Raw genomic sequence first — 27,492 nt, forward strand, 5'->3', positions numbered from 1 at the left:
ATAGATTGTGTTCAAGCCATCTACAAATTCCTCGTGATTACCTATTATAGCAATAGCTAATATTTGGAGAACACATACTATGAAGCCAAGGTTTATGAAAAGGAATTCATTTAATCCTCCCAGCAAGCATACAGTGTAGCTATTATTATTGATCTTTTTTAAATTTTTATTTTATTTATTATTATTATTATTTTTTTGAGACGGAGTTTCACTCTTGTTGCCCAGGCTGGAGTGCAATGGTGCAATCTTGGCTCACCGTGATGTCCGCTTCCCGGGTTCAAGCGATTCTCCTGCCTTAGCCTCCCAAGTAGCTGGTATTACAGATGCGTGCCACCAGGCCCAGCTAATTTTTTTGTATTTTTAGTAGAGACGGGGTTTCTCCATGTTGGTCAGGCTGGTCTCGAACTCTTGACCTCTGGTGATCTGCCCACCTCGGCGTCCCAAAGTGCTGGGATTACAGGCATGAGCCACCATGCCTGGCCCATTGATCCCATTTTTATAGGTGGGGAAACTGAGATCCAGATTGCTTAGGCAACTTGCCCAAAGTTACACACTGGTGGGTAGTAAAGCCTAGATTTGAATCCAAACAGTTTGGGGCAAGAGCTTCCACGCTTATTTGTCATATAATACTGCACTGACCCCTGGAGCTTCAGGCCTGCTCATCAGAGGCCCCAGTCGGACTCTGGGCTTCTACCATTTCTACCTGTTTCCTTAGTCATAATAATCATTTATATTTATTGTGCTTTTATCATATATTAGGCATTGTTCCAAGGGCTTTAATTATGTCGTTTAATTTGTTAACGCTCAAGAATGAGCCCGAGAGGTGGCACCTCATAGGAAGGATGTGCCCCAGCTCATGGCCATTCTTACCAGCACCTATCTTGTAGCAGGTCCCCCTGAGCCCCTTTCCAAAGCCGCGAAGGACTCTGTCAGGCTCTTGGTGACTGGGAAAGAGAAGTTCCTCTATGCTCTCTGTGGCCGTGGTTAGAACTCTGCTCAGCTCTTCCTGCAGGTCTTGGCGGTGGCATCCCAGTCACCTTCTCTTCAGTCAGTCTTGCCTTCTGCCTCAGCCTTCTCCCGCCATCCAGGTCAATGGAACGCATCCACTCAGACTTTCCAATGACACCTTGATTTGTCTGTATAGCCAGGCCAAGTCAGAGGTGGTGGGATTTTATTCTGGGCTGAAGCCAGGGGATCCTTGCTGACTAACCATTCAACGAGCCATGCCATCAGGCAAGGGCCCGCTGTTAGGTCCTGCTAGAAGCCAAGCAGGGGAGCCAAGTAGAGCTTTTTTCAGATGGTTCTGGAGGATTCATCTGGTGACTGTGCCTTCCTCCCTTTCTAGGTCTGTTCTGGTGAGAGGGCTTCCCTTGTCATTTCCCTCGTGCACAGCTCTGCTCTCTGGCTCTGCTCCTGGCTAGATCCTTCTCAGCTTTCAGGGCTCAGGGCAGCGCTCAGACCTCATTGAAGCCTTCGCTAATCACCTTCTCCTTTTCAGCCTCCAGTGACTCTTAAATCACCTATATTTCCTTTTCACACTCTCCAATCATTGTCTTTATGTATTTATTTGAGACAGAGTTTTGCTCTTGTTGCCCAGGCTTGAGTACAGTGGTGCTATCTCAGCTTACTGCAACCTCTGCCTCCCTGGTTCAAGTTATTCTCCTGCCTCAGCCTCCCAAGTAGCTGGGATTACAGGCACCCGCCACCATGCCCAGCTAATTTTTTGTATTTTTAGTGGAGATGGGGTTTTGCCATGTTGGTCAGGCTAGTCTTGAACTCCCGAACTAAGGTGATCCACCCGCCTTGGCCTCCCAAAGTGCTGGGATTACAGGCATGAGTCACCGTGCCCGGCCTTGTCTTTATTTCTTACTTAATGCCTATATTGCCCATGCAATTCTAAGTTCCAAGAGGACATGCGTTTTCTTCTTCACTCAATGTTCTGTGTCCCTAGCTCCTGGCACTATGCCTGGCCCATAAGGGGTGCTCAATAAATACACATGGAATGAAATAGTTGAAAAAGTCTCTGTCATTGAAGGTGATGATATTGACACTGCGGCCAGTAGCTCATTTTCAACATCACTGCCCTGCCAATACCCTTTTCTAGTTTATGTCTTCCACATCTCCTAAATAAATCTGCACCTTGTTCAGGGTTTTGTCATTGTTATTTGCATTGGCTAAAGGCCCCTGGGGCCTGTCTGCTCCTCCTCATTTTCCACCATGTTGAATGAAGTTGTCCTGGTCCCTATGGACACGTTCTTTTTTTTTTTTTTTTTTTTTTTTTTGAGGCAGAGTCTTGCTGTGTCACCCAGGCTGGAGTGCAGTGGTGTAATCTTGGCTTACTGCAACCTGTCTCCAGGATTTGAGCGAATCTCCTGTCTCTGCCTCCCAAGTAGCTCGGATTACAAGCATGTGCCACCACGCCCGGCTAACTTTTTGTATTTTTAGTAGAGACAGGGTTTCACCATGTTGGCCAGGCTGGTCTCAAACTCCTGACCTCAGGTGATCCGCCTGCCTTGGCCTCCCAAAGTGCTGGGATTACAGGTGTGAGCCACCGTGCCCAGCTGTGAACATGTTCTTAGTGAATAAAATCAGAAAGGCGTTTGGGCTTTCAGTGCAGAAGGAAAAGTGTCACTGAGAATGGATTCTTTGTTGTGCCTCTGTTGGGAATAGGTGTGTTAAATGGAAGAGTCCCAAATTTTAGTTTAAACAGCTAAAAATATATACCCATGCCCTAGGCAGTATGCTAGATGTCTGGCAGCATGCACAAGCCAAGCATCTACATTTAAGGAGCCTTCTATCTCTTGGTAGGAAAAGGCTTGACTGCATGATAAGAAGACACCAGCATATGAGGCACAGCCTCATTCAAAGAACCAAAGATGATCAGTACTTTGCTTATAGTGGAGAGTGGTTACTGAGGTCTGGGGAGGTTTTGTGGGATTTAGTCACAGCCCTGTAACACAGAGAGGATTTGGGTAAGTTTGCTTGTGTGTGTTCTGTAGCCTTAGTGAGTGTTCTGTGTGGTCACTGGTTTTACTGTTTCTTCTAGATACAGCCAGAAGATGCCCCAGTAGTTCTCTGGCTACAGGGTGGGCCGGGAGGTTCATCCATGTTTGGACTCTTTGTGGAACATGGGCCTTATGTTGTCACAAGTAACATGACCTGTAAGTATCCCTTGCACTATATTTCCTATAGAATCTTTCATCTGAGCCTCATATCTGCTCCAAAACTAATTTAGAGTAAATACTGAACCACTATGAATAGCTTAACCATTCCAGATTATCAAAACACAACTTTCTGGCAATGTCCATCAGAGAAGGAGGAGCCTCGGGGTGAGTGTCCTGACTGGGCTGCTTTCTCCCTTGAAATTTGGGTGAAAAGTTCTAATCCGCTTTCTTGCAGTCTGCTGCTGACTCAAGCATTCTGGGTTTGCAAAACAGTTGGTATTTATTACTATTTGGGACAGCTCTTTGCAGTGGACTAATGGGTGGAATTATATTCTTAATTACTCACATGAACTAAACACTTTATGGTTCAGTCACACTCATGATCTGATAACTTGGAAGCAAGACGCTATTCCAGGTGGGGGCTGAGGCGGAGGAAGGATAAAGAAAGAGCAACATCTGGCTGTCACTAAGTTTACCTTGATCTCATTTTGTTTTTTTTTTTAATTTTGTTTACTTCCCCTGGGTCAGAATTTGGAGTGTGAGCCAGTTTGTGACTCAGTATAAAGGCTTATGTGCCAGTTTTGTTGAAGTAGTTCTGTTCAAGAGATGGAGCATTAAGGATGATTGATTTAATTGGACATATGGATATTATTGCAGAGGTGGTTGGTGCGTGTTTTTTCATGAACCAGCTTTGTTCCAAGCTTTTGTTGGGTTTTGTTTCCAAGCTTTATCTCAGGTGTAGAAACACTCTGGGCTGGGGGAAAGTGAAGGAGAGGAGTGGAGAGGGTAAAGGTGCAGGTGCCTGTTCCCCACCATGAGAGTGTGCAGCGCTGTTAGAGGGTACACCAACAGCTCACGAGGACCAGCAGGTGTGTTGGGCTTCTGACCACCATGAGGCCTCGGTGGAATGCTTGTCCACGACTCTATCTCACCCCCTTCTCTGTTTTCACAGTGCGTGACAGAGACTTCCCCTGGACCACAACGCTCTCCATGCTTTACATTGACAATCCAGTAAGTCCAGGATGACCCTGTGAGCTGTCAGTGCTGGCCTCTCCTGTCTTTTATTTTTTCCTTTTTATTAAGTACATTTAAAAAATAGATTTAGTTTTTCCTTTTCAAAATAGAATTTGATCTGTAAAATTAAAACCATTTTGAGATTTAGTTTTTCTGTTAACATGTGTAATCATATCGGAGTTTGGCAATTTTCCTTGCTGCCTTCTCTCATTCCCTCATTTTTTTTTTTTTTTCTATTGAGATGGAGTCTCGCTCTGTTGCCCAGGCTGGCAGCTCACTGCAACCTCCGCCTCCCCGGTTCAACCCGGTTTTCCTGCCTCAGCCTCCCAAGTAGCTGGGATTACAGGCACGTGCCACCACACCTGGCTGATTTTTGTATTTTTAGTAGAGATGGGAGTGTGGGGTGGGAGTGTTCACCATGTTAGCCAGTCTGGTCTCAAACTCATGACCTCAGGTGATCCACCTGCCTTGGCCTCCCAAAATGATAAGATTATAGGTGTGAGCCACCACGCTTGGCCCATTTCCTTATTTTTAATCCTATGAGATGTCCTGTTCACTGAATTAGATAACCCAGGAGGAGGAGTTCATTTGTTTTCACTAACAGTTTGGGTTCCCTATATCACAGGTTATTATATAGTGTCAGAACTTCTAATCTTTCACAATCATCTAATCTTTCACATAGAGTTATAGATATAAAAAGTCAAAATGGGTCTCCACTTATTTTTTTTTTTATTTATTTTTTTGAGATGAATCTTGCTCTGTCACCCAGACTAGAGTGCAGTTGCACCATCTCAGCTCACTGCAACCTCCACTTCCCAGGTTGAAGCAATTCTCCTGCCTCAGCCTCCTGAGTAGCTGGGATTACAGGCTTGTGCCACCATGCCTGGCTAACTTTTGTATTTTTAGTAGAGATGGGATTTCACCACATTGGCCAGGCTGGTCTTGAACTCCTGACCTCAAGTGATCCGCCTGCCTCAGCCTCCCAAAGTGCTGGGATTATAGGAGTGAGCTACCGCTCCTGGCCCCCTTCACTTGTTAAGACAAGCAACGTGCTTCATCTCTGGACAAAAAGTGATACTCTCCTTGGGGAGGTCTTCTGATATTGGTTCTATTAAGGTGCAAAATAGGGGAGAAACTTAGGGTCAGCTTCTACAGATTTGGAGTATCTTTGCCCTCTTAACTAAAATCTTTAACTTCTCTCACTTTTCAGATGGTCCAAAAGAACACAAATAAAAGGGGAAAAAAATGTCAACATGCTCGTTCCCCCACCTTTGTTTTGTCAGCCTTCCATTTTCCTCGTCCATAACTGTATATTTAAATAAAAGATGAATTAAACATCCTTGGGTGTTTGGAAAAAACAAAAACACAAAAATCTTTATACCAGATAGGGAGTGCATTCCTTATGCAAATTGTTGACATAAAAATAGTAGCTTCTTCTTTTGAATTTGCAGTTCAGTTGTCTGTGAACTTCTAGGTATAAGAAAATATTAGTTTAAAATTAGTCTTAATTATGTGAAAACTCCTTACCTACTGAGGATGAAATGGCTTAATGGCCATATTTCTCGCAAATAAAGACAAGAAGGGGGAGGAGGAGGAGGAAGAAAGACAACATACAACTACCTTTTTCTCCAGCCTAGAGAGTTTCTTTCTTTTTTTTTTTTTTTTGGAGACGGAGTCTCGCTTGGTCACCCAGGCTGGAATGCAGTGGCATAATCTCAGCTCACTGCAATCTCCGCCTCCCGGGCTCAGGTGATTCTTATGCCTCAGCCTCCTGAGTAGCTGGGATTACAGGTTCCCGCCATCATGCCCGGCTAATTTTCGTATTTTTAGTAGAAACGGGGTTTCGCCAGGCTGGTCTCAAACTCCTGACCTCAGGTGTTCCGCCCGCCTCGGCCTCCCAAAGTGCTGGGATTACAGAAGTGAGCCACTGTGCCAACCAAGAGTTTCTTCTTGGCAGGACAGAGCCATGCACTCTCCAGGTTTCAGAGAGGAGACAACTTTGGATCTTTTGATACTGTAGCGGGGGATGGAAAAGATGAATCCTTATTCCTTAAATCAACATCTGGCAGGGACTCCACTGAGGACCAGGACAGCTCAGCCACTGACCCCAGAGCAAAGCTCTGTGTTGCTGTTTTATTTGGGCTTTAGGGGGTGGAGAGAATAGGTGGCACCAAGCATCCTCTTGGGAGGAGGGCTAAAGGCATGGGGGGCAATGGCAAAAATCTGAAGTCTGCGCTTGGCCTTTGGAACAAGGTCACCTTCCAGTGTGGGACCTCTCTGCAGGTCCCTAAGGCATGTGTTTCTCTGTGTTTATACCTGCTTGTTTATTTCTCCTGCAGGTGGGCACAGGCTTCAGTTTTACTGATGATACCCATGGATATGCAGTCAGTGAGGATGATGTAGCACGGGATTTATACAGGTAAAATGCTCCCGCTTTCTCTTGGCCTTCTTAAGACCAAACATTTTTCTATCTCAATAGGAAAATTATTCTAGTGTTGGAATTATTATTGACTGAGCCTTATAGTCCAATTCCTGAAGATAATTTAAGGATATTTTCACATCCACACACACAGAGCAGAATTTTTCAATTAAAGATTATTTTTTAAACTTTTCAACCAGACATCTGAAAGGTTTCTACTTGTTTTCCAAATTTGTATTTAACTTTGCATTTGCAGGGAGACAACATCTTTTCAAATATTTGTTTGTTTCTCAGGATGCTTCTTTTTGTGGCTTTTGGATGCAATTTTTTACTTTTTGCTTCTATTTCATGACTTTTCCAGGCTGAAAACTTGGCTTGTTAGTCTCTAATATTCTCCCTTCTTCTTATGAAAGTTTTCTTTTGCTTAAAAAAAAAAAAAAGGAAAAATGTAAAGTTGTAAGTCTGGCCAAACAGTGTCCATATAATTTCTGCCTTTTTTTTACCCATATAAATCATTGCTATTTTTCGCATTTTTAAAAAAGCAAGTGACCTTTCTTATTTGGTCAGATTTTTCCAGTCTACAAATTATTACTAGAGACCAAGTCCTAGATTCTTTCTGGTCACTAGGGCACCGCTTTATGTATTATAATAATTTACTAAAAGAACCCTAGTGGCCAGAAGGAGTTAACTAGCTCCCTACCCCACACCTCCACCAAGCACTCTGTTAATTACTACCAATCCCCAAAGCGAAAGTGCATCTAATAGGAGTCAGAGTTTGCTGATCTCTGACTAAAAGCTTTCCGTTTTACTTTTCTTTCTGTCTGAGGCAGATAAGTGGCTGGGGGGAGAGAAGAAAGAACTACTTCCAAGCCCCTTTCCCAAAGATCTCTCCCTCTGCCCACCCAGAAAAGAATATGGCTGTTGTCTTCTCCGCTTTTTTCACGTGTTCCATGATTCGATCACTTCTATTCAGTTTCTAGGGGGATGCCCAGGACCCCACACCTCTGCTTCCACATACAGTGGGGTCCTAGGGACATATCTGCCAAGATGCTGGCGGGATGTTCCCCCAGCACCTCCTCCCCTTCCCTCCACAGACGTAACGGCCGGCAGTCCTCCTCACAGGCTTCTTCAGAGCCAGGGCCAGGGCTCTCTTGGCGCTGTGTGCTCTCTTTCTTCAGATTAGAAACCTACTCCCTGCCCCCACCTCCCATCCCTCTTTGGTTTAAATCCAAACAAGCTCAGTGGTTAACTAGCAAACACCCTGAGGGCAGAGGTTCTGTATTGAAGAGATGCATCGGGCCCCCTCTAAGACAGAGCATCACTGCCAGGCCATGTCTGTCTCTCCTTCCCCTCCCCCAAAGACGGTTACAGCTTCCAGTTGCCCTTCCATATGGGGATGTCAACTGTTGACATGTGGTCCGTCTCCTCTTTCCTGACGTGTAAAGGGAACCTATTTCAAAGCATCCATTGTTTATAGCTGTTGTAGTTCTTTTTGCTTCGGGCTCTTAGAACTGGAAAATAACTAATCAAGGGTAGTGCAGAAAACTGATTTCAGCTGTTTCCTTTATAGTTTACACTATTCGTTTCCCTTTGTTACCACATTCTTCTCTCCAGCTCTCCAGATGGGTGTTTGGAATAAGAGGGTCGCTTCGAAACCTGCAAATGGGCTACTACAGGTTTAAAGAGTGGAGCTTTCATTTTCTCCCTTTGAAAACCAACTTTCTTTTTTCAGAAAATCTCATCCTTTTTGACTATTAATAGTGCATGGCTGTAAGGAGACATTTACCATTCACAGTTTTGCTGCTTTTGTGTTTGGAAATAAAACTTTTTCACAAACAAGATGTTAAAATACTCTCCCTCTTTTCTTATTTGGAATGTGCTATTAGTCACAATGCCTCTCTGGTTTAAAACAAATTATGAAATGTATTAACTTTGATTTGGAGTACACTAGCTGGTGCCACTCTCCTTCTGCCATTGTTTGCCAATTGCCTATTATGTGCCAGCTGCTGTTCTTGGTGCTGGTGAGACAATAGTAAGCAGTCCTCAAAGCCCCTGCCCTCCTGGTGCTCAGTCTAGTGGTGGACCTATAGTTATTTTCTTAGCCGCCAAATGGAAGTGCTACTATAGTTTTCTGCTACATGTTGGTTTGCAATGGGAAATGATATGTAGTGTTGCTAAACAAAGCTTCATAGCAATGCAGCTAGGAAGCAGGCTTCCTATATGAAATGAGAAAACTCTGTGTCCTATGCCAGGTGGAGAGGATCATGGCTCAGCCTCGCTAGATGTAGAATGAATGAATGCAGAAGAGGCTCCCCTCACGGGCTCCAACAGAGCAGCACTGCCAGGATTCCTGTTGCTGAGCTTGTATCGGTCCAGTGCAAGGCAGATGAGCCCCAAAGTGGGGCTTAGCCTGTGAGGGGTTTTGGCTTTGCCCAGGAAAGAATTCGAGGGTGGCCAGGTGTGGTGGCTCACACCTGTAATCCCAGCACTTTGGGAGGCCGAGGCAGGCAGATCACCTGATGTCAGGAGTTCCAGACCAGCCTGACCAACATGGAGAAACCCCGTCTCTACTAAAAATAGAAAAATTAGCTGGGCTTGGTGGTGCATGCCTGTAATCCCAGCTACTTGGGAGGCTGAGGCAGGAGAATCGCTTGAACCCAGGAGGCAGAGGTTGAGGTGAGCTGAGATCACACCATTGCACTCCAGCCTGGGCAACAAGAGTGAAACTCCGTCTCAATTAAAAAAAAAGAATTCAAGGGTGAGATGGAGGTAGAAGAAAACAGCTTTATTGAAGGGGCAGTGTTACAGCTCTGTGTCTGTTCCTGCAGGGCTACTGCCTAGTCTGAGTAGCAGCTTAGGGCAATTTTGCAGTCATACTTAAACCCACTTTTAATTACATGCAGATTAAGGGTTGGTTCATGCACAATTTTCTAGGGAATGGATAGTAGCTTTTGAGTCTTTGGGTCATTGCCATGGAAAGGGGTGGTAACGCCTGGGTGTTGCCATCACAGTGGTAAACCGACATGGCCCACTGATAGGCATGTCTTATGGAAAGCTGCTTCCGCCCAGGCCCTGTCTTAGCTAGTCCTCAGTTTGATCCAGTGTCCAAGCCCTACCTTTGTAGTTGAGTCCCACCTCCTACCTCAAGTCCACTGCCAGTGACTGTAGGTACACTTTGCTTGGCGTTTGTTGGTATGGAGCTTTTGCTTAGATTATCTGAAACTCGATTATCCTGAATGTTGCTTGTGTTTATGATTATGCTTCTGACTCCATTAGAACCGACCAGATTCCAGTGTTGTCTTTGGGTCTACAATGCATGATCATGTCCATTCACCTTTTCTGCCCTGCATCCACCCAATCTCTGTTTAAAAACTTATTTGTGGAATAATTTTCTCCTAGTCATTCTTCCTCGCAATCTGTTTCTCTTTTTGGTCCTTTAAGGTACCTTTCTGCGAGCAGAGAGCCCTTAACTAAAATTCTGTTTATGAGACAAGTCCTTGGCACAATGCCAGCAAGGTGGCCAAATGGAATCACTGAGAAGAAGCATGCTTCTTGTGCCATGTAGCTCTTGTACCTGAATAAATGCATGGAGTGTGCACTTGTGAACACACATGCTTATGTATTATTATTTTTTAGTCTCACTATGTTGCCAGGCTGGAGTGCAGTGGCGTGATCTCGGCTCACTGCCACCTCTGCCTCCTAGGTTCAAGCAATTCTCCTGCCTCAGCCTCCTGACTAGCTGGGACTACAGGCGCCCGCCACCACACCCAGATAATTTTTGTATTTTTAGTAGAGACGAGGTTTCACCATGTTGGCCAGAATGGTCTCAATCTCTTGACCTCGTGATCCACCTGCCTCGGCCTCCCACAGGTGTGAGCCACCACGCCCGGCCACTTATGTATTATATATATGTTTAGCAGTTCTGCTTCTAAAATTTGTAATTTCACGTGGGCTTGATTCTAGATTCTATTTTCTAGAAAATGCTCACCATGTAATAAGAAGAGTTCTTGACTAAAATACAGTTAAATGAGCAAATGGCATATGTAAATCTAATTTACTAAATTTACTTTTTTCATTCTTCACTCTCTTAAGAAACGGGAGTGCTACCACGCTACCAAGTGCTTGCATAAAAAAAAATAGCCAGTTTTTTGGCTGTGAAATAAAAACTGTGAAATTGAAACTCGATGATAACTTCCTCAAGTGGAACTTGAGCTGGAGAATCCTGCCATTTTCGAGATAGAAGTAACCTGGGAGATTATCTCCAACCAAGATTGTCAGATAAAACACAAAATACCCAGTTAAATTTGAATTTCAGATAAACAACAAATAAAATTTTAATGTAAGTATGTTCCATGCAATATTTGGGACATACTTATACTAAGCAATTATTTGTTATCTGAAATTCAAAATTAAGCCATGTCTTATGTTTTCATTTGCTAAATCTGGCAACCCTAATGACTCTCCAGCAAATACTACAAGGAAATAAACTTTAAGCTAAAGCCAAAGGCTTAATTGAGATTTACTGTGCTAAATTATCTATTGCCATTCCAACAAGCAGGAAGAGAGAAAAGGAAGTAGATTTTAGCCTGAAGGTTGGAGAGGGAAGGGTGGAGAATGAATGCCTATTTTTATCTGCACTCTAAAGCCAGCTTATTGCCAGCACAAACATAGAAGCTATAAAATGCAGCTTCTCAGATTTAGTTGCTACAAAGGCCACTATAAATAATGAATACAGAAATACACCGAAACTCTACAGTAGTGTTTCATGGTGAATTTTTATGCAGCCTTTGAAAGTTAAATATAGCTAGGATCATGGTGATTGTAATGACCCAATTTTGCCTCTTTGTAACCCCTGAACTTCACCATCCTCCTGGGTTTTCAGAGCCTCCTTGCCTTTCATCTTCCCTGGATGGTTCATGGCTTTTAGTCTCTCAGCAGGAAACTGGGCCAAAAACCTCCCCTAGCTTTGCAGGCACTGCAGTCTGGGTCAAAACACTCATAGAGCTACTGAGTTTCACAAGTTTTTGTTTTCCTTTTTTTTGAAGTATTTTGTTCAAGTAAAGAATCATTTAAAAATCCACTGTCTTCTTGCTTATTATGAAATCACTCCTTGAGTCTGTTAAAATCTATTTCATCACTGAAGTGGCTATTGGCATTCTTTTTTTTTTTTTTTTTTTTTTTGAGACAGAGTCTTACTCTGTTGCCCAGGCTAGAGTGCAATGGATTAATCTCAGCTCACTGCAACCTCAGCCTCCCTGGTTGAAGTGATTCTCCTGTCTCAGCCTCCTGAGTAGCTGGGACTACAGGCGCGCACCACCATGCCCGGCTAATTTTTGTATTTTTAGTAGAGATGGGGTTTCACTATGTTGGCTAGGCTGGTCTCGAACTCCTGACCTTGTTATCCACCTGCCTTAGCCTCCCAAAGTGCTGGTATTACAGGCGTGAGCCACCACCCCAGCCGGCTGTTAGCATTCTTTAGTAAATGTGTTTTTCTTTTTTTTAGCCCAGAGCCTACTGTACATTTGTTTGAATATCTGTGGCCATTTGCTGTTTTTCTTTTAAATTATAGTCATCTTACAGTTTTTCTGTTCTTTGGTTATTAAAACGTGACATTCTTGGAGCTCCATCAGAAATGTTCAGAGTCCCCCACAGTGGGGGTTGGTAAGCAACTAAGATTTCCCTTACTTCACCACAAACCTGGGCTAATGGGATCATAAAGTTTGCAGAACTACTTCCAAGAATTACTACGTAACATGTGAAACCTGTATTATTTGCTCAGGGTGCCCTCAACAGTTAGATGATCCAAACTGGTAAATCAGTGATTTGGAAACATGCCCAGAGTATTGATGTCCACTTGTCCAAACTTCTTCTTATCACAAAGTAAGCCCACAGGTATTGTGTAAATAAAATGTCCTACAGGAGCTCATAGCAGAGTGGTATCTTATTTCAAGTGTGAAACCTATTGCCAAAGAGTGAGATTTGTTATCCTAGCATGAAGAGATCCTGAATCATTTTTCTGATTAATTTGTATTGTTCTTGTTCTTCTTTTTGCAGTGCACTAATTCAGTTTTTCCAGATATTTCCTGAATATAAAAATAATGACTTTTATGTCACTGGAGAGGTAAGTAGAAGTCACGTTTCCTTGTGTGCTTCAAACATCACCAGAACTGACATATATTATGAGTGCAGTTTGTCCGTTTAAAATCCATATACGTATATACACGTACACATACATATCAATATTGATTCAGCCTTTATTCAAAATTCTCCCAATTATCAAAATGCCCTTCATAACTTTTTTTATTTTTTAGTTGGAGTTTTGCTCTTGTTGCCCAGGGCTGGAGTGCAGTGGCGTGATCTCGGCTCACTGCAACCTCTGCCTCCCGGGTTCAAGCAATTCTCCTGCCTCAGCCTCCTGAGTAGCTGGGATTACAGGCGCCTGCCACCACGCACGGTTAATTTTTCTATTTTTAGTAGAGATGGGGTTTCACCATGTTGGCCAGGCTAGTCTTGAACTCCTGACCTCATGATCTGCCCGCCTCGGCCTCCCAGAGTGCTGGGATTACAGGCATGAGCCACCATGCCCAGCCCTTTCATAACATTTTTAAAATCCCAGGGCCCAATGCATGCTCACATATTACCATGGGTGCACTAGGTAGGCTCAGTCACCTGCCTTGTTTGTTGTCCTCATCATTCATGATGACGATTTGAAGAGTCCAGGCCAGGTGCTTTGTAGAATGTCCCATATTCTGAATTTGTCTGATTTTTTCCTCAGTGCTTAGGTTATGTCAAAACATTTGAGCAAGAACATTACATAGATGGTGTGTACTTTCTGGTGTGTCACATCAGGAGGCACATGAAGTCAGTTTGTCCCACCGTTGGTGATGCTAAACTGGATCACTCCGTCAAGGTGGTGTCTGCCAGATCTTGCCATTGTAAAGGCACCTGTTTATGTTTGTAATTAATTAATAATTCAAGACCATTCAAACACTGTTTCCTCAAAAAATGCCACCCAGTAGTTTTAGCATCCACTGATGATCTCTGTCTGAATCAGTTATTACACTGGGAGTGATAAAATGGTGATTTTTCTAATGTATCTTTCTGTAGATACCACCTGGCATTCTTCCATAGAGAAGATTTTTCCCTTTTCCTCCTATTACTTACTTTAAAAAAGAGTACTGTGGATTCACAGATTGTTATTTCTATTTGATCTGTTAAAATTTGTTTTATTGTTTTTGATGCTTACGTTGCTTTAAATTTGGTCACTGGGAACCCCTTCAGTTGGCTCCTGTGCCCTTTTGACTGGTCCCCATTAGCCTCCAAGCATGTCCTTGCTTTTTGACACAGATATATGTTCCAGAAGCATCTTGTACTTCTTGTACTTTCCCTGCCCTAGCCTTGCAATCAGTCAGTTCTTCACAGAATGCTGTTTCTTTTTCCTGGGGAATGGCATTTAAAAAGCAAGTGCTAAGCACTAAGTGACCCATTGCTGCTGGAATGTCATTGCTTTTAGACTGTCTGTGGGCGGAGCTAGGAAACAAAATGACTTCATGCTGATACCCATAATTCTAATTCCATACCACAAGGTTCTCTTCTCTTTTCTCTGTTCTGTATTTGTTTTACCCCTTCTCCCACATTGAGGGCTGTGGTTCCTAATGGCATCAGTGTGTTTCCTCTTTTGATTGCTTCTACAATATGCCCAAAATGGTTTCAGAATTACTACATGAGCACCATTACCAACAAGAAACATCAAAATTACTTTTAATATTTTTTGCTGCAATGATTTTTATCCTTAAATTGTATCTCACTACACACTTATAATCAAAGTACTGTGTTTAAAAGTTAAAAGAATTCTATTTTTAAGGGAGATTATGTTAAAATTTAATACACAGTTACATTCATTTGTCTATGTTGGTTTCAGTTTTAGGGTTTGCTTTTTTCATCCTTTTTAAGATTATTTTAAAAATGTGTACCAGCCAATCATTTGAGAACACAGGTGCACTTCTAGGTGCTAGGAATATAATGGTAAATAACACTGAAAAACAACAAAAAAAATCCACGCCCTACATTCTAGAGAGGTAGGCAGTGGTAACTAAAATATGTGCTAGGTACCACCATCAGTCAGTGACAAGTGTCATGAAAGAGATGCAGTAGGGCAAGGGCTGGAGAGTGAAGGAGGTGCTATTTTGGATCAGACTGTCTGACAAGGAGATAATGAGCAGAACCCTGAATGATGTGGTGGGGTAATTTCTGCAGTATCTGTAAGAAGAGCTTTCCTGGCAGAAGGAACAAGGAATGCAAAGACTCTCCAGTGGGGACAGGCTTGGCGGGTTCAAGGAAAAGCACAGAGCTGCCGTGGTAGGAGCTGAGCAGAAAGAGGCCAGTGGATCCTGCAGGGCCCGGCTGCCTGTGGCAGAGTTTGGACTTTATTCTAATGGTAATGGGAAACCATTGAGGGTCCAGTGTTCACTGAAAGAACATTCAGAATTGAATTCAACTGAGCACAGATATATTGAGTATCTGCTATGTTTGAGGCACTGGACAAATATTAGGAATTCAGTGATTTATGAGACATTGACTCCCCTAAATATGAAGGTCTAATAATTACAATACAGATGAAAGGCACAATTAGAGAAATATTATCTCTGATCCACGAGTCTTGAAAAAAGAAAAAAGAAGTTAAGGAAAAAATTAGAGAAGTAACTGTAAAGACTAATAGCCACAGGAAAGTTACCAGTAGCTACCTCAGTATGGGATCCTCAGGAAAGGCCAAGCAGAGGAGGTGACAAACCGGGTTTTGAAGGATAAATAAGGGTGTGTTAGTTAAGGCTCTTGGTTGCAAGTGACAGAAACCCTATTTAAAGCAGCTTTAGTGAAACAGGGCATTGATTGATTAACATCAGGTGTGGCTGGATCTGGGTGCCCTTACTTTGTCATCAGGATTGTGCCTGTCATTGTTTCCTGATCTATGTTCTTGGCTTTGTACTTTTCTGGTTTCATTCTCAGGCAAGTTCTTTTCATGTGGCACTCCTGCTTCTCCATCCATCCCAGCGCAGGTATAGCCTATCCATTCAACTTCCCTTTCCCAGTAATTCCAGCCCTCCAGATTCCTGAATCTCAGATGATCCACTTGGATCCCATGCCTATCCTAGAACCACCAGCTGGACCTAGGTGGTTGGAATATACAAATTGGCCAGAATGGTGCCTGAGGCCCACTCCACACCCTGGGAGGGTAGGGACCAGGATGGGGGTCCTTCACACTCTGAACCATAAGGCCTGAGAGTGGGAGATGAGTGGTCTCCAGAGGAAGATCCAAGTGTTGATGCCAGAGGAAGGGCTGTAAAGATGCTGGCAAGCACATCTGCGATGTCCACTTTCAGGGAGGGAAAGAGAAAAATGGTCCGAGTTTTTCCCATGGGAATGGCAAGTAACTGGAACTAGCAACATCTTCTGTCTTTCTTCTCTTTATAAGCTATTTGGAAGGGATATTCTGACTGATTAGCATACTACACTTTAGGTTTTTTTAAGCCAGTTATGCAGTCAGGACGACTTAGAACCTCTCCTGGTAATTTCTGGCTGTTCCTTGTCTTTTAACCAATTTCAGAGCCAGGTTCGGGAAGTGAATAGGAAGTGACACTCCCATTATTTGGCAACAACCCTGGAAAATGCCCATTCTCCACCTCCTACAGAAGAGTGATCTACTTCGTGTGTAATGCCTTGTCTTGCAAATAATGTGGTGATGTTGTTAACCATGATGTTGATGTTGATACAAACCATGATGTTTGGCAAAGCTGCCAAATCCCAGATGAAAAATTTGACTTGGTTATTTCACATCTGCCTTGTGGTTTTATGCATATAATTTCCTAATGTGTGTAGAAAAGGACAGTTTTCTTTTTACCTTCCTTGCTGCCAGGATGAATACTTTTAAGGAAACCTGTGCCTTCTGAGTGATGAAGGAAGGTGTGAGGTAGAGATGCCATTGTCAGGAGGCATCATCTTCCCCGAACTACATGGAATACGTTCAGTCTGGGGGCACTGCTCCTTCTAGAAGAAAAAACACTAAATAATGATGCCTTGATGGTTTATTATGAATATTAGAATATTATGAATATTTCTTCAGTCTAGTTTGTCCCATCTGGGTTGTCTTCTGTTTTAAGGCCATGTGGCAGAAAAGAGAAGTGGAAGGCGTTCTGGATTAATCATTAGGAGACCTGGGATTCAGGGCTGGCTTTGCTCCTCCCTGGATGATTTCAGGAAAGTCTTTCAACCTCCCTGGGCCTCTGCTTTTCATCTAACAATCAGATGAGTTGTTAAATTCGATCACTTCCAGGGATATTTTGCTTTACTAGAAATTCAAATGCAGTTATCTAGACTCACTCTTTAAGCATCTGTATGTAATTGCAGTTTTAACATAGTACCTACCCATTTTCCCTCTCGCTGCTTCCACCACAAAAAAACAATGTTCTAGATTTTTCAGGAGAGAAAATTCCTTTCTCTTCTAAACTCTTAATTTTCTCACACTCTTAGGAAAGCTGAATAGTGCTGCTGAGTTGTTAGAGCCATCTTCAAAAATAAATGCACAAATTCAGAAATGGTTTTCTGCTTTTCAATGTAAATACACCAGACCTAAATATCTTCACATTTGTGTGCTATGAATGAGAGGAGCCTCATGCTCAAGGGGTCTGGAGCAGCTGTTCAGAACCTTAATTTGGTGTAAAGCAGTCTGGAAATAATAATAGTACCTACTGCATAGGGTTGTTTTGAGCATTTAATTAGATAACCCTCCTCAGATGTTAGCATAGTGACTGGCTGTGGTGAGTACCCAACACGTGATGACTATTATTACCATTCATGTTGAAAAGCTGGGCTAATATATTATGACTCCCAAGCATACAGCCTAATGCCTGTAGACAAGAGCTGAAGTGTTAATAGAAGCTCCGCTAACTCGTTGCTGGGATATGGCATTGTCCCCTCTACTCTGTGTCTATTATTTTGAAATCGTTTTTAAAAGCAATAGTTACTTTGTCTAAAAAAAAAATGGAGCTTAGCAGTTGACATTAGAAGTTGTGCTTGTTTTTTATATGGACAACAGCAAAATGTGTCAGGACCCACCCCAGGCTCCCTGCCTCGCCATGTGGACGATGGTGTGGCCACACCAGAGAAAGTGGCGTGGGCCTGCCCTCAGTGCAAAGGAAAGGGGAGAAGCTGCTTTGTCTTCTTCCACCTTCTCTTCATTTCTGCCCAGAACACCAACTGGAATTAATTTTCTCTAAAAAGAGACAAATGTGTCTGTAAATCACCCTACTCAAGGCATGAAAAAAACATACTTCAAAAAGAGAAACAAGCTGTGTTTAATTCCCATAGTTAACTTTCTTTATAAGTGTTATCCTTTCTGAGCCAGTAACTATTAGTGAGATTGCCCTTGTTCTTGAGGCACAGACACATTTAGCATCCTCTCAATTGTACGTGAGCCCAGGTAGAAGTTAAAGCAAAACAGCCCTCACTGGAAGGCAGGCAGGTGACAGGATCAGGGGGACCGCCCATTGTTCTCTGAGCCTGTGGCTTTATGTGCCGCTCAAGGGAAAGAGTCAGTGCATGTGGGAGGTTGTGGCAATGGATGGGAACGCTTCCAAACTAGCAGGGCATGTGGTTAAAACAGGACATCTCTTCTCCATCAGCAAAAAAGGGCAGACTCTCTTTATAAACAGTTTTGCAACCATAATTTATTTGAGAACCCAATAGAGACAAAACTTTGAAGCTATTTAAAAATGAATTAGGGAGCTTAATGGGACACTTTATCTTCATCTGCATGGGTGAAGTCCCTGTTGGAAGTACAGTGTCTGACAACCTTTATTGAAATCATCATGGCCCATTGGGTTAGGTGGCAAGCTCCCAGTATGCGAGAGCCATGTTTGTTTGTTTTATTCGATATTAAGCACAGTGCTTAATGAATATTATAGAATGGAGTTCATGCGAGGCTCCCTTTAGATAAAATAAAAATATTGATATTTCTTTCCTGCATCTTTTCACCTTCTTTTTTTTTTCTTTCCTGCATCTTTTCACCTACTATTTTTTTTTTTTTTTGAGACGAAGTGTCACTCTGATGCCTAAGCTGGAGTGCAGCGTTGCTATTTTGGCTCACTGTACCCTCCAATTCCCGGGTTCAAGTGATTCTCCTGCCTCAGCCTCCTGAGTAGCTGGGATTACAGGCACGTGCCACCATGCCTGCCTAATTTTTGTATTTTTAGTAGAGATGGGGTTTCACTATGTTGGACAGGCTGGCCTTGAACTCCTGATGGATGATCCACCCACCTCAATCTCCCAAAGTGCTAAGATTACAGGTGTAAGCCACTGTGCCCATCCCCTTTCTTTTTAAAAAATTTTTATTTTAGGTTTGGGGGTACCTAACGTGAAGGTTTGTTACATAACGTGAAGGTTTGCTACATAGACAAACACGTGTCATAGGATTTTGTTGTACATATTATTACATCACCCAGGTATTAAGCTCAGTACCCAATAGTGATCTTTTCTGCTCCTCTCGCCTCCCTTTCATTGCCCTTCTCTCTCTGTACTATGTCCCAGGCCCTGGGGACTCTCCTTCGGCCTCCGTTGTTTTCCAGGGCCATCCTCCCACCTCAGCCTTCCTCTCCTCAGTCTACTGTGCACAGCTTCTATTTCTCCATGCTTCTTACATCCCTATCATGATTGTTCTGTTTCTGTCCCCCATTCTGACTTGTTATCAGCTCATTTTTCCATAGAAAGGATCTGATAAATTAAACCCAGTATGGTGGACTCTCAACATGTTTGCATTTGAGTAGAGAGCAGAGCCTACCTGATGGGTAGATATTTGTAATAGGGTAATTTCAAGCACTGACATACAAACAGAGGGGTGGCAACCAAGGTGGGGTGGGAGAGCGATTCTAGAAGTAGGCCTATAATTATTAGCATTCTATGTAAGCCTGTACCGTCATACTGTTAGCCCGGGCTTGGGATCATTAAATTTGGTGGCTAGAAGGGATACTTCAAGAACATCTAGTTCACGTATTTTATCTGTAGATTTTACTAGAGAATATTTATTGAGAATGGACTGTATGGTAGACATCATGCTAAGCACTGTTTTTGCATTACCTCGCTTAATCCTAACAGCTGCCTTATGAAATAGGTGCTATGATTATTCTTCCCATTTTACAGGTGAGGTGACTGAGGCTTAGTGAGGTTAGGTATGCCTTACCAAGGTCACCCATCCAGAAAGTGGAGGAGCCAGCACTGGAACCTAAGCAGTCAGACTCCAGAGCCTGAAGATGGTGGTGAAGAAATGAGCTAGTGGTGCAGCCTTGTTCACCAAAATACTTGTTCACCAAACTGGGTGCTCTCACCTTGAACTTGCACTGTCTCTAGGACCTGCTTCAGATTCACTTTGTATAGAAGGGAATCAAACATCCCCTTCCATATTTTATGCCGACTCTCTAAGGTTATCAGCCTCACACAAACAAAAGAAGTTCCCTAGTTTCTTGAATGTCTCTGTCTTTCTGGCCAAGACTGTTTTAATCATAAAGACTTGGCTTTGATCATTAAGTTTTATAGAGTAAGTGGAAGTTTCAAGTGATATAAGGACTTGAAGTCTTTGGAATGCAATTATTTCTCAAGGCTTGGAACTTGCTGAATTTTATTAGATAACATTCAAGCTGTTTTAACTCTTGAACCTATGACAAATCTCTATTTTCAGTTATGTTCATCTGCACTTGCCAATATTTTCTTTTAGAATTGAAAATGGTTTTGTGACTATTTAATGAGTTTAATATTGCAGAAATCAAGGTTTAAGCTGCAACTGAAGAACTGAACAAGGGCATATGGAAATGTTTGCAAGTTGGATCTCTGGCTTTTAGACAGCATATCCAAATCAAATCAATACATATATACTGAGGTTTCACGGAAAAGAATATGAGTAAATCAGAAGTCATTATAAGCTTTGTTGGAAATGAATTACCGTGCTGGAGCAGGCAGCATACAGACATAAATAGTACCTGATTAGATGAGATGTTTAGGTTGAGAATGAGAAATGCTAAGTTACATCTATTATGCAGCTTCATCCTTCTGAATTGTATCTACAGTGAGCAAACAAAGATTCAGTTTGTTGACTGTGACCCAGTGTGTTCAGACTCTTTATTTAAAAGTCAAATTAACTGTAGTCTCCATTTTAAACAAAACGGTTTGTTCATCTCATTGAGTCACCTGGCTTCACGCTAGATTTCTCCAAATTGGCACTGAACTCAGAGTAGGTGGGAAAAGGATGCGTCTTGTTCACCTATGCCTGTCAATGATGGCTTTTTCTTTTTTAAGGAGTATCTTCTCAATAGAAAATAAGAATATATCATTTGGGAAGCAGTATGTATTTTTGCATAAGTTTATGTGACTGAAAATTGGCTAGAGATTGAAATGTTTTTGCTATATGTCTATGCCTGTAGATTTTGCAAGTTTCTTTTTAAGCCCATATTAAAAAAGAAATAGATGCTTTGATAAAGTCATATTCTTGTTGGAAGGTTTTTTTAAATTGCAGCAATGTGGTCTTGAAATTAGATGACGCATGGTCTAGAAATGTCTAGGAGGTTATAGAGATTACCACAACACTGAAATTCCAGCTTTCCTCATTCATTAATTTTCTAAACTGGCCATTTTAAGGCCACACTTCTCTCTTCAGAGAAAATAATGGCACTGAGGGAAGTAAGATTCTACCCTAGGCTAGATGAAGCCAAGTTAGGTCGCCCTAGCCTAGCCTTGCCCTCATGGTGCCCATTACACCGAGGTTTTCACCAGGTTTTGTGGCTTTCCTGGGGTGTTCAATGTGTGTATAAAGTTCTCTTTGAGGCATTGAAGCTGTCTTCTTCCCTCTGGTCTTCTCCCATAAATGGGTGGCAGCTTTATTGTAGTCTGTGCCTGGGATGAGCTGGAGAACAAGGGAATGGTATGACTGATTCCAGAAGAGCAGTGCGCCTTGATTCCTTCTTGGGATACAAAGGAGCTCTCACCAGCCCAGTAGTGAATTCTTCAAAGAAGAATTCTTTCTTCTTCTGTGTAGCTGGGGAGAGTGGGGTTCAAGCAGGGTGAGGAGCCTAGAATCGCCCTCGGGGTCCTCAGCGTACCATTGCTGAAGTTGACAACTCCCTCTTTCCACCTGCCAGGCAAAGGATAGGAACTAAGGCCTGTGGATTGTGAAACTTTGTGTCTAGGTTTAGCTGTGTCTCATTTCAAAAGCCATTGCTCATTATCACTGACAAAGTTCTGAATTTTTTCACCATGAAATGTGTACCTAGAAGCAAGGCAGAGAATGAGTATATAAGTGTATCTATTTTTTTTTCTACTAAACTTCAGAGAAATGTAGTCAACTGAGAGTAGCTTAAACAATAGTAACTGCTACCATATGTGAAATTTCTGTAAGAGGACATTGTTTCCATTTTAATATTATTCTCTGACACTATTTGTTTTCCTCTGGAGGAGCTGATTGAAGCTGGACTTTAGCTCTGAAATCTTTTTCCCTTCCTTGAAAGTAAACAAATGGCAGGTTACAGTAAGTAGGCTGTGAACGTTGTTGAAACATATAAGAAAAGAGAGATTCAGGCAAAAGACACAATTGCAAGTTTTCTCTACATCAAATTTCATTGTGTTTTTACACATCTGGGTAATTAAGCAAACATTGCATTCTCTCTATTTTTACAAGTACAGCGTGCTCCTCATGGGATTTCCATTAGGCTGGAAAAAAAATCGCAAACCAAGATTCAAAACTACTATTCAACTATGATGTTAAGGCCTTTTTCTCTCTTGGGAGAAATAAAAGATTGAGAGCTGAATTCTGAGATCCTTCTGATGTAGGAGGAGAATTTAAGCTCCAGCAAATACAAGCATGTACAAACATACCCTAATACCTCTGGTCCTTCTTGTAGGAGGTGAGCTCAAAATATGGTCACCATGGGAAAAATTAACCAAGTAAGAGCAGTGTTGGAAATTGCAGCTTGAAGCTCCTTTAATTATTAGAAAGGAATAATAAGGGCACCCTAAAATTCTGATGTGTTGAGTGCTAACCTAGTTTGAATTCTGTTAGATGTGTTATGTTTATCTGGCTGAGTTTCTCATTTGAAGGTCACTGCCAAATCCTAAAATAATATGTGTTCAGATAGTTTCTGGCCACACTTTTCGTCTTTCTTTTTAAAATTGCTTTGGTATTGCTCTGAGCTTTTATGAGGCTAGGATCTGATCCCATGTTAGAAGGTTAGTGTTAGTTCACAGACTTCAGGGGCTTCATTGACCAGCTGCTGCTGACACTGGTGAACACCATGGGGAGGTCAGAGAAGCCACGGGACCAAGAGTTCTGGTTGTTGTTGCTGTTTTCATTAGAACTCAGAACAAAAGAAGCAATAGTTCGTAAAATTACAGAATCACTGTTATAAGCCTAAGGGACCATTTAGTCGATTTCTAATCCATAAGGCAGTCACACCTAAATTCTTCTCCTGAAATATGGGGTTCTATAAAATACATACAGGAAAAGGCAAATGAGGTAAAATAAAACATACTTGATTTATTACCTGGTTGTCTTTTGAAGTACTTAATGGCGGTCAGAGAATCATTAAATTGAGAAATAAATGATTCAAGAAGAATAAATGAGTCTGATCTTGCCAAAAAAAAAAAAAAAACTATCTCAACAAGGAGAGCGAAAATAATTGAAATTTTATTACAATGTTTCAGTGTCTGTTTTCCATAAAAATAATTCTATAATTGTCTTCTCTGTGACAGCCTGAGTCACTCAACCAATGGAATGATTAATGAAAAAGGCAATGACGGATTTGTCACACTGACTCAAAGCATGGAAGTGTGTGATAGTCATTAGAAAGTTAAAAAAAAAAAGATAAAGATCATCACTGTGAGGTTGGCAGATGTGGACTGAATATTGAAGAATTTCATTTTGGATGTGGTTATAGTACTACTCATCTCACTGTTTTGTTTTTCATAAATGATCAGCTTAGCAAGCTTGGAGTAGATAAACCCAAGATGTAGTTCCACCTTGGGGGACCTCAGACCCATGGTGTATTCCAGGAACATTGACTGTCAATGATGGCTTTTTTTGGGGGGGAGTATCTTCTCAATAGAAAAGATTTAATTGACTGAAATGCGATTAGATATGACAAAGAGGAGCTGCAGAGACAGCCAAGCCAGGGTAGAATTCCAGCCAGGCATGTGAATGAAGTGCACGGGCCCTTGTTTTCATCACTGTAAAATATTGGAAAATAATGTTTATCTTAAATTGGTTTAAAGTAGGTGAGGTAGCCTGGCTTGTAGTAATGGTCAAAAACTGAGTGGGTGTTCCTTCTTAATTCCCTGCCTGGATATATCCCAGATACCCAGATACACATGATGGTCACTTGGGGAAGGTGCCATAAAAATGCAGATGTTTCAGCCTACGTTTGTCATGACTACCTACATAGCAACTTAAAGTACATGCCCTTCCATGTCAGAAAGGGTCAAGAGAGATGTTTTATTACCAGGTCTTATAACAAGAAAATTGGAGTGATAATATCACTGGAAGATAAACTTTTTAACATTTGTACCAATTTCTGATAGGGGAAAAATATTTAGAAGTAACGCCAGATAAGTCATTCATTTATCAAGTATGTTTTTATTTACCTACTTTGTGCTAGGCAATGTATACATTATAGAAATTGTAATCTAAGAAATGGTAAACTTTGCTCTTATCATGTGTCAGTCATGGTTTCCATAATATAGTTTTGAAAGAAATTGTGACCTTTATGAGGGCGAATTTTGTGCTTTATTCATTTTTGTGTCTCCTCAAGTATCTAGTATAATGCCTGTATTAGTTCGTTTTCACGCTGCTGTAAAGATACTATGAGAGAGAGAGAGAGCATGGGCAGGGGAAACTGGCCCTTTTAAAACCATCAGCTCTCGTGAGAACTCCCTCACTATCATGAGAATAGCATGGGGGAAACTGCCCCCATGATCCAGTCACCTCCCACCAGATCCCTTCCTCAACACATAGGGATTACAATTGGAGATGAGATTTGGTTGGGGACACAGAGGCAAACCATGTTAATGCCTTTGACAGAAGAATTGCCCAATAAACTATCATTGAATAAAGACTATATAATAATACATTTTTACCAGTAAAATGGTTACTCAGGGAAATGTGCTTTTTTGTCATTTTACAGAAATTGTATTTGACAAATGTTCACTTATTGTCACTAACAAGAGAATGTAGCACAGTTAGACAACAAACCAAATTTCAGACATATGAACACACCTTTATATTACACAAGGAAGCTAAAATGTACTTACAAGTATGAATGATAAATTGCTTTGATTCAATACTTTACCTAAATAATTATTATTGCATAAGAGAGCTGTATCAATGAGGAGATCTTAGATAAATTACATAAATGACATTCTTTTATCATTGCTTCGAAGGAGTTTAGGTTTTGGAGTCGGTCAGCTCAGGTATAATTCTGGCTCTACAACTTAACCTCTCGGAGCCTCAGTGTCCTCATCTTGAAATGGGAGTAATGATTATCTTCAGCATATGATTATGGTATGGATAAAATAAGAGCTTTCAGGGGTTCCCAACCTTTGAACTACAGACCCCTGGAGGGCCTTGGAGATGCTGTGAAGGGTCTGTGAACTCACAGGTATCCACATAATGTCTCTAGTCTGTTTTGAACATAGATGCATTGCTCTTTTTCAGATGTCTGTAGATTCATTTTAAGATTCATTCATTCAACAACTATTGAGCACTAACAAATACACGCATCAGTCATAATGGACTCAAGTAAACAAAACAGACAAATGTCCCTGTATTCACAGATCTTATATTCTAGTATGGGTAGGAGAATAACAGTATATAAGATAAATAAGTAAAAGTTTGTTGGAGAATGATAAGTATTAAGGAAATACTTAGGAAAGAAAAAATATAGGAAATTGAGGGAATTTGCCATATGGGGGCCTGTGAGAAGAGCATTCCAGGTGGAGGGAACAGCTAGTCCAGAGGCCTGGCAGACATGTGCCTGGTATGTGCAAGGAATAGCATGGAACCCAATGGGCTGGAAAGGAATGGGTGAGAGGGTAGCAGGGGTTGAGGGTAGAGAAGGGAGCAGATCATGTCAGCCCTTATGCCTTTGCTTATGGGAAGATGGGAAGTCATTAAAGGATAAGGGCAAAAGAAGGAGGCCAATGAGGAGTCTACTGCAGTCATCCAGGCCAGAGATGATGTGATGGAGAAGGGGTTGTGAGAAGACATTGGACTCTGGACAGATTTTGTTAGAATAGATAGAGCTGACAAGCTTGGCTGATTGACTTTTGTGGAATATGACAGAAAGAGAGATACAAAGAATGGCCATCAAGATTGTTGGCCTGAGCAGCGGAGAAACAGAATTAACATGAGTTGAAAGGGAGGCTGCCTCAGGGTTGGGGATTGGGAGCTTTATTTTGAACGTGTGCAGTTTAATATTAATGACATATAAGTGGAGATATCAAGAAGGTAACTTTTGATGGAAAGAATGCAAAATGCAAAATTATTTGAAAAATATTGCTGAGTCAATAGTAGCTCTTCCAGCACAGTCTTAAAGTAGAACTGTTACCATGTTTGTTAGGGGAAATATATCTACAAAATATTCTGACCTTGAAAAAGGACCTTGTGCTGGAAAAGGTTGGAAATAGAGATGAGTTCAAGTGAAAATTTTAGTGGCCAATAAATATTATTTTCCTTTTCTGCTTTTCCTATTCCTTTAGTATATGTTGATTTCAAAATTTGCAGCGTTATCAGATTTCGAAATCTTAATTTTAAACTTGAATAGTGCTTTCTGGTAAGAGATGCCTAATACATGGCAGAATTGTGTTCTCCCAAGTTATTTTATTTTGGAAGGAAATTAGAATGTTCACTTATTACATGTTCACTTGTGATTTTTTGTGCATCGAACCTGTGCATGTCATGTGGTGCTGTTTGAGACGACAAAAGAATTGGAAGACAGAGGTTTTTGCTATTATGGAATCTATAATGTGGGGTTAAGAAACAGATGGTATACCTCATGCAGAAAGATTGCTCCTTCATTGTTATTTTAATTAACTTAAGTACATTTAATTTTACTAGCATCCATTTGTGATTGGCCATTTCAACATCTGTCCTTCTCAGTCTTATGCAGGGAAATACGTGCCAGCCATTGCACACCTCATCCATTCCCTCAACCCTGTGAGAGAGGTGAAGATCAACCTGAAAGGAATTGCTATTGGAGATGGATATTCTGATCCCGAATCAGTAGGTGTCTCCTTCTGACTTTCTATTTTGTCTCTTAGGGGGATTAAATGCCTTTTTATCAGATGGAAGGCTCCTCTTAGAGGTCTAACTTGATAAAGGAAATACCAGTTGACTTTATAACTTAAATCTCCTAATTTTTACCAAATGTTTCAACCTATCAATTTACTGTGTCAGCTTACATTGGCTGTCAGTGCAAATGTGTGTGTGTTTGTATTGTGTTGTGTTCTGTTGTGTGTGTCATGGGGTGTATATGTGTGTGTGCATGTAATTATCCTACTTGGCTAACCAGCACAAGATTAACAATTACAGAGGATTATTTCACCAAGCAAATGGGCTTCCTTAAGGTCTCTTTTTCTCCCTTTGTCACATTGATATGTGTCTTTTTTGTCTTCAGATTATAGGGGGCTATGCAGAATTCCTGTACCAAATTGGCTTGTTGGATGAGAAGCAAAAAAAGTACTTCCAGAAGCAGTGCCACGAATGCATAGAACACATCAGGAAGCAGAACTGGTTTCAGGCCTTTGAAGTGAGTTCTGGGGGCCCTGTGCTGCCCTTGAGCAATTAAAACCATCTGGGAATGAGGGCGG

At 41.7% G+C, this 27,492-nt stretch overlaps 1 protein-coding gene across 22 annotated transcripts in view; it reads left to right on the forward strand.

Annotated features, from left to right (window-relative positions):
- The window catches only part of CPVL (carboxypeptidase vitellogenic like), a 267,444-nt gene that overhangs the window by 96,732 nt on the left and 143,220 nt on the right, over positions 1–27,492 (forward strand). For 21 of the 22 annotated variants that reach the window (XM_058446171.1, XM_058446165.1, XM_058446168.1 and 18 more), the window contains 6 exons: positions 3,047–3,161; positions 4,117–4,175; positions 6,518–6,597; positions 12,652–12,718; positions 26,783–26,905; positions 27,300–27,431. In XM_058446171.1, the coding sequence (XP_058302154.1) occupies positions 3,047–3,161; positions 4,117–4,175; positions 6,518–6,597; positions 12,652–12,718; positions 26,783–26,905; positions 27,300–27,431 (576 nt within the window). The remainder of the gene's footprint in view (positions 1–3,046; positions 3,162–4,116; positions 4,176–6,517; positions 6,598–12,651; positions 12,719–26,782; positions 26,906–27,299; positions 27,432–27,492) is intronic. The other variant, XM_058446172.1, reaches the window with a different exon arrangement.

The sequence above is a fragment of the Hylobates moloch genome, unplaced genomic scaffold, assembly GCF_009828535.3.
Source record: "Hylobates moloch isolate HMO894 unplaced genomic scaffold, HMol_V3 SCAFFOLD_1, whole genome shotgun sequence".
NCBI classification, from domain to species: domain Eukaryota; kingdom Metazoa; phylum Chordata; class Mammalia; order Primates; family Hylobatidae; genus Hylobates; species Hylobates moloch.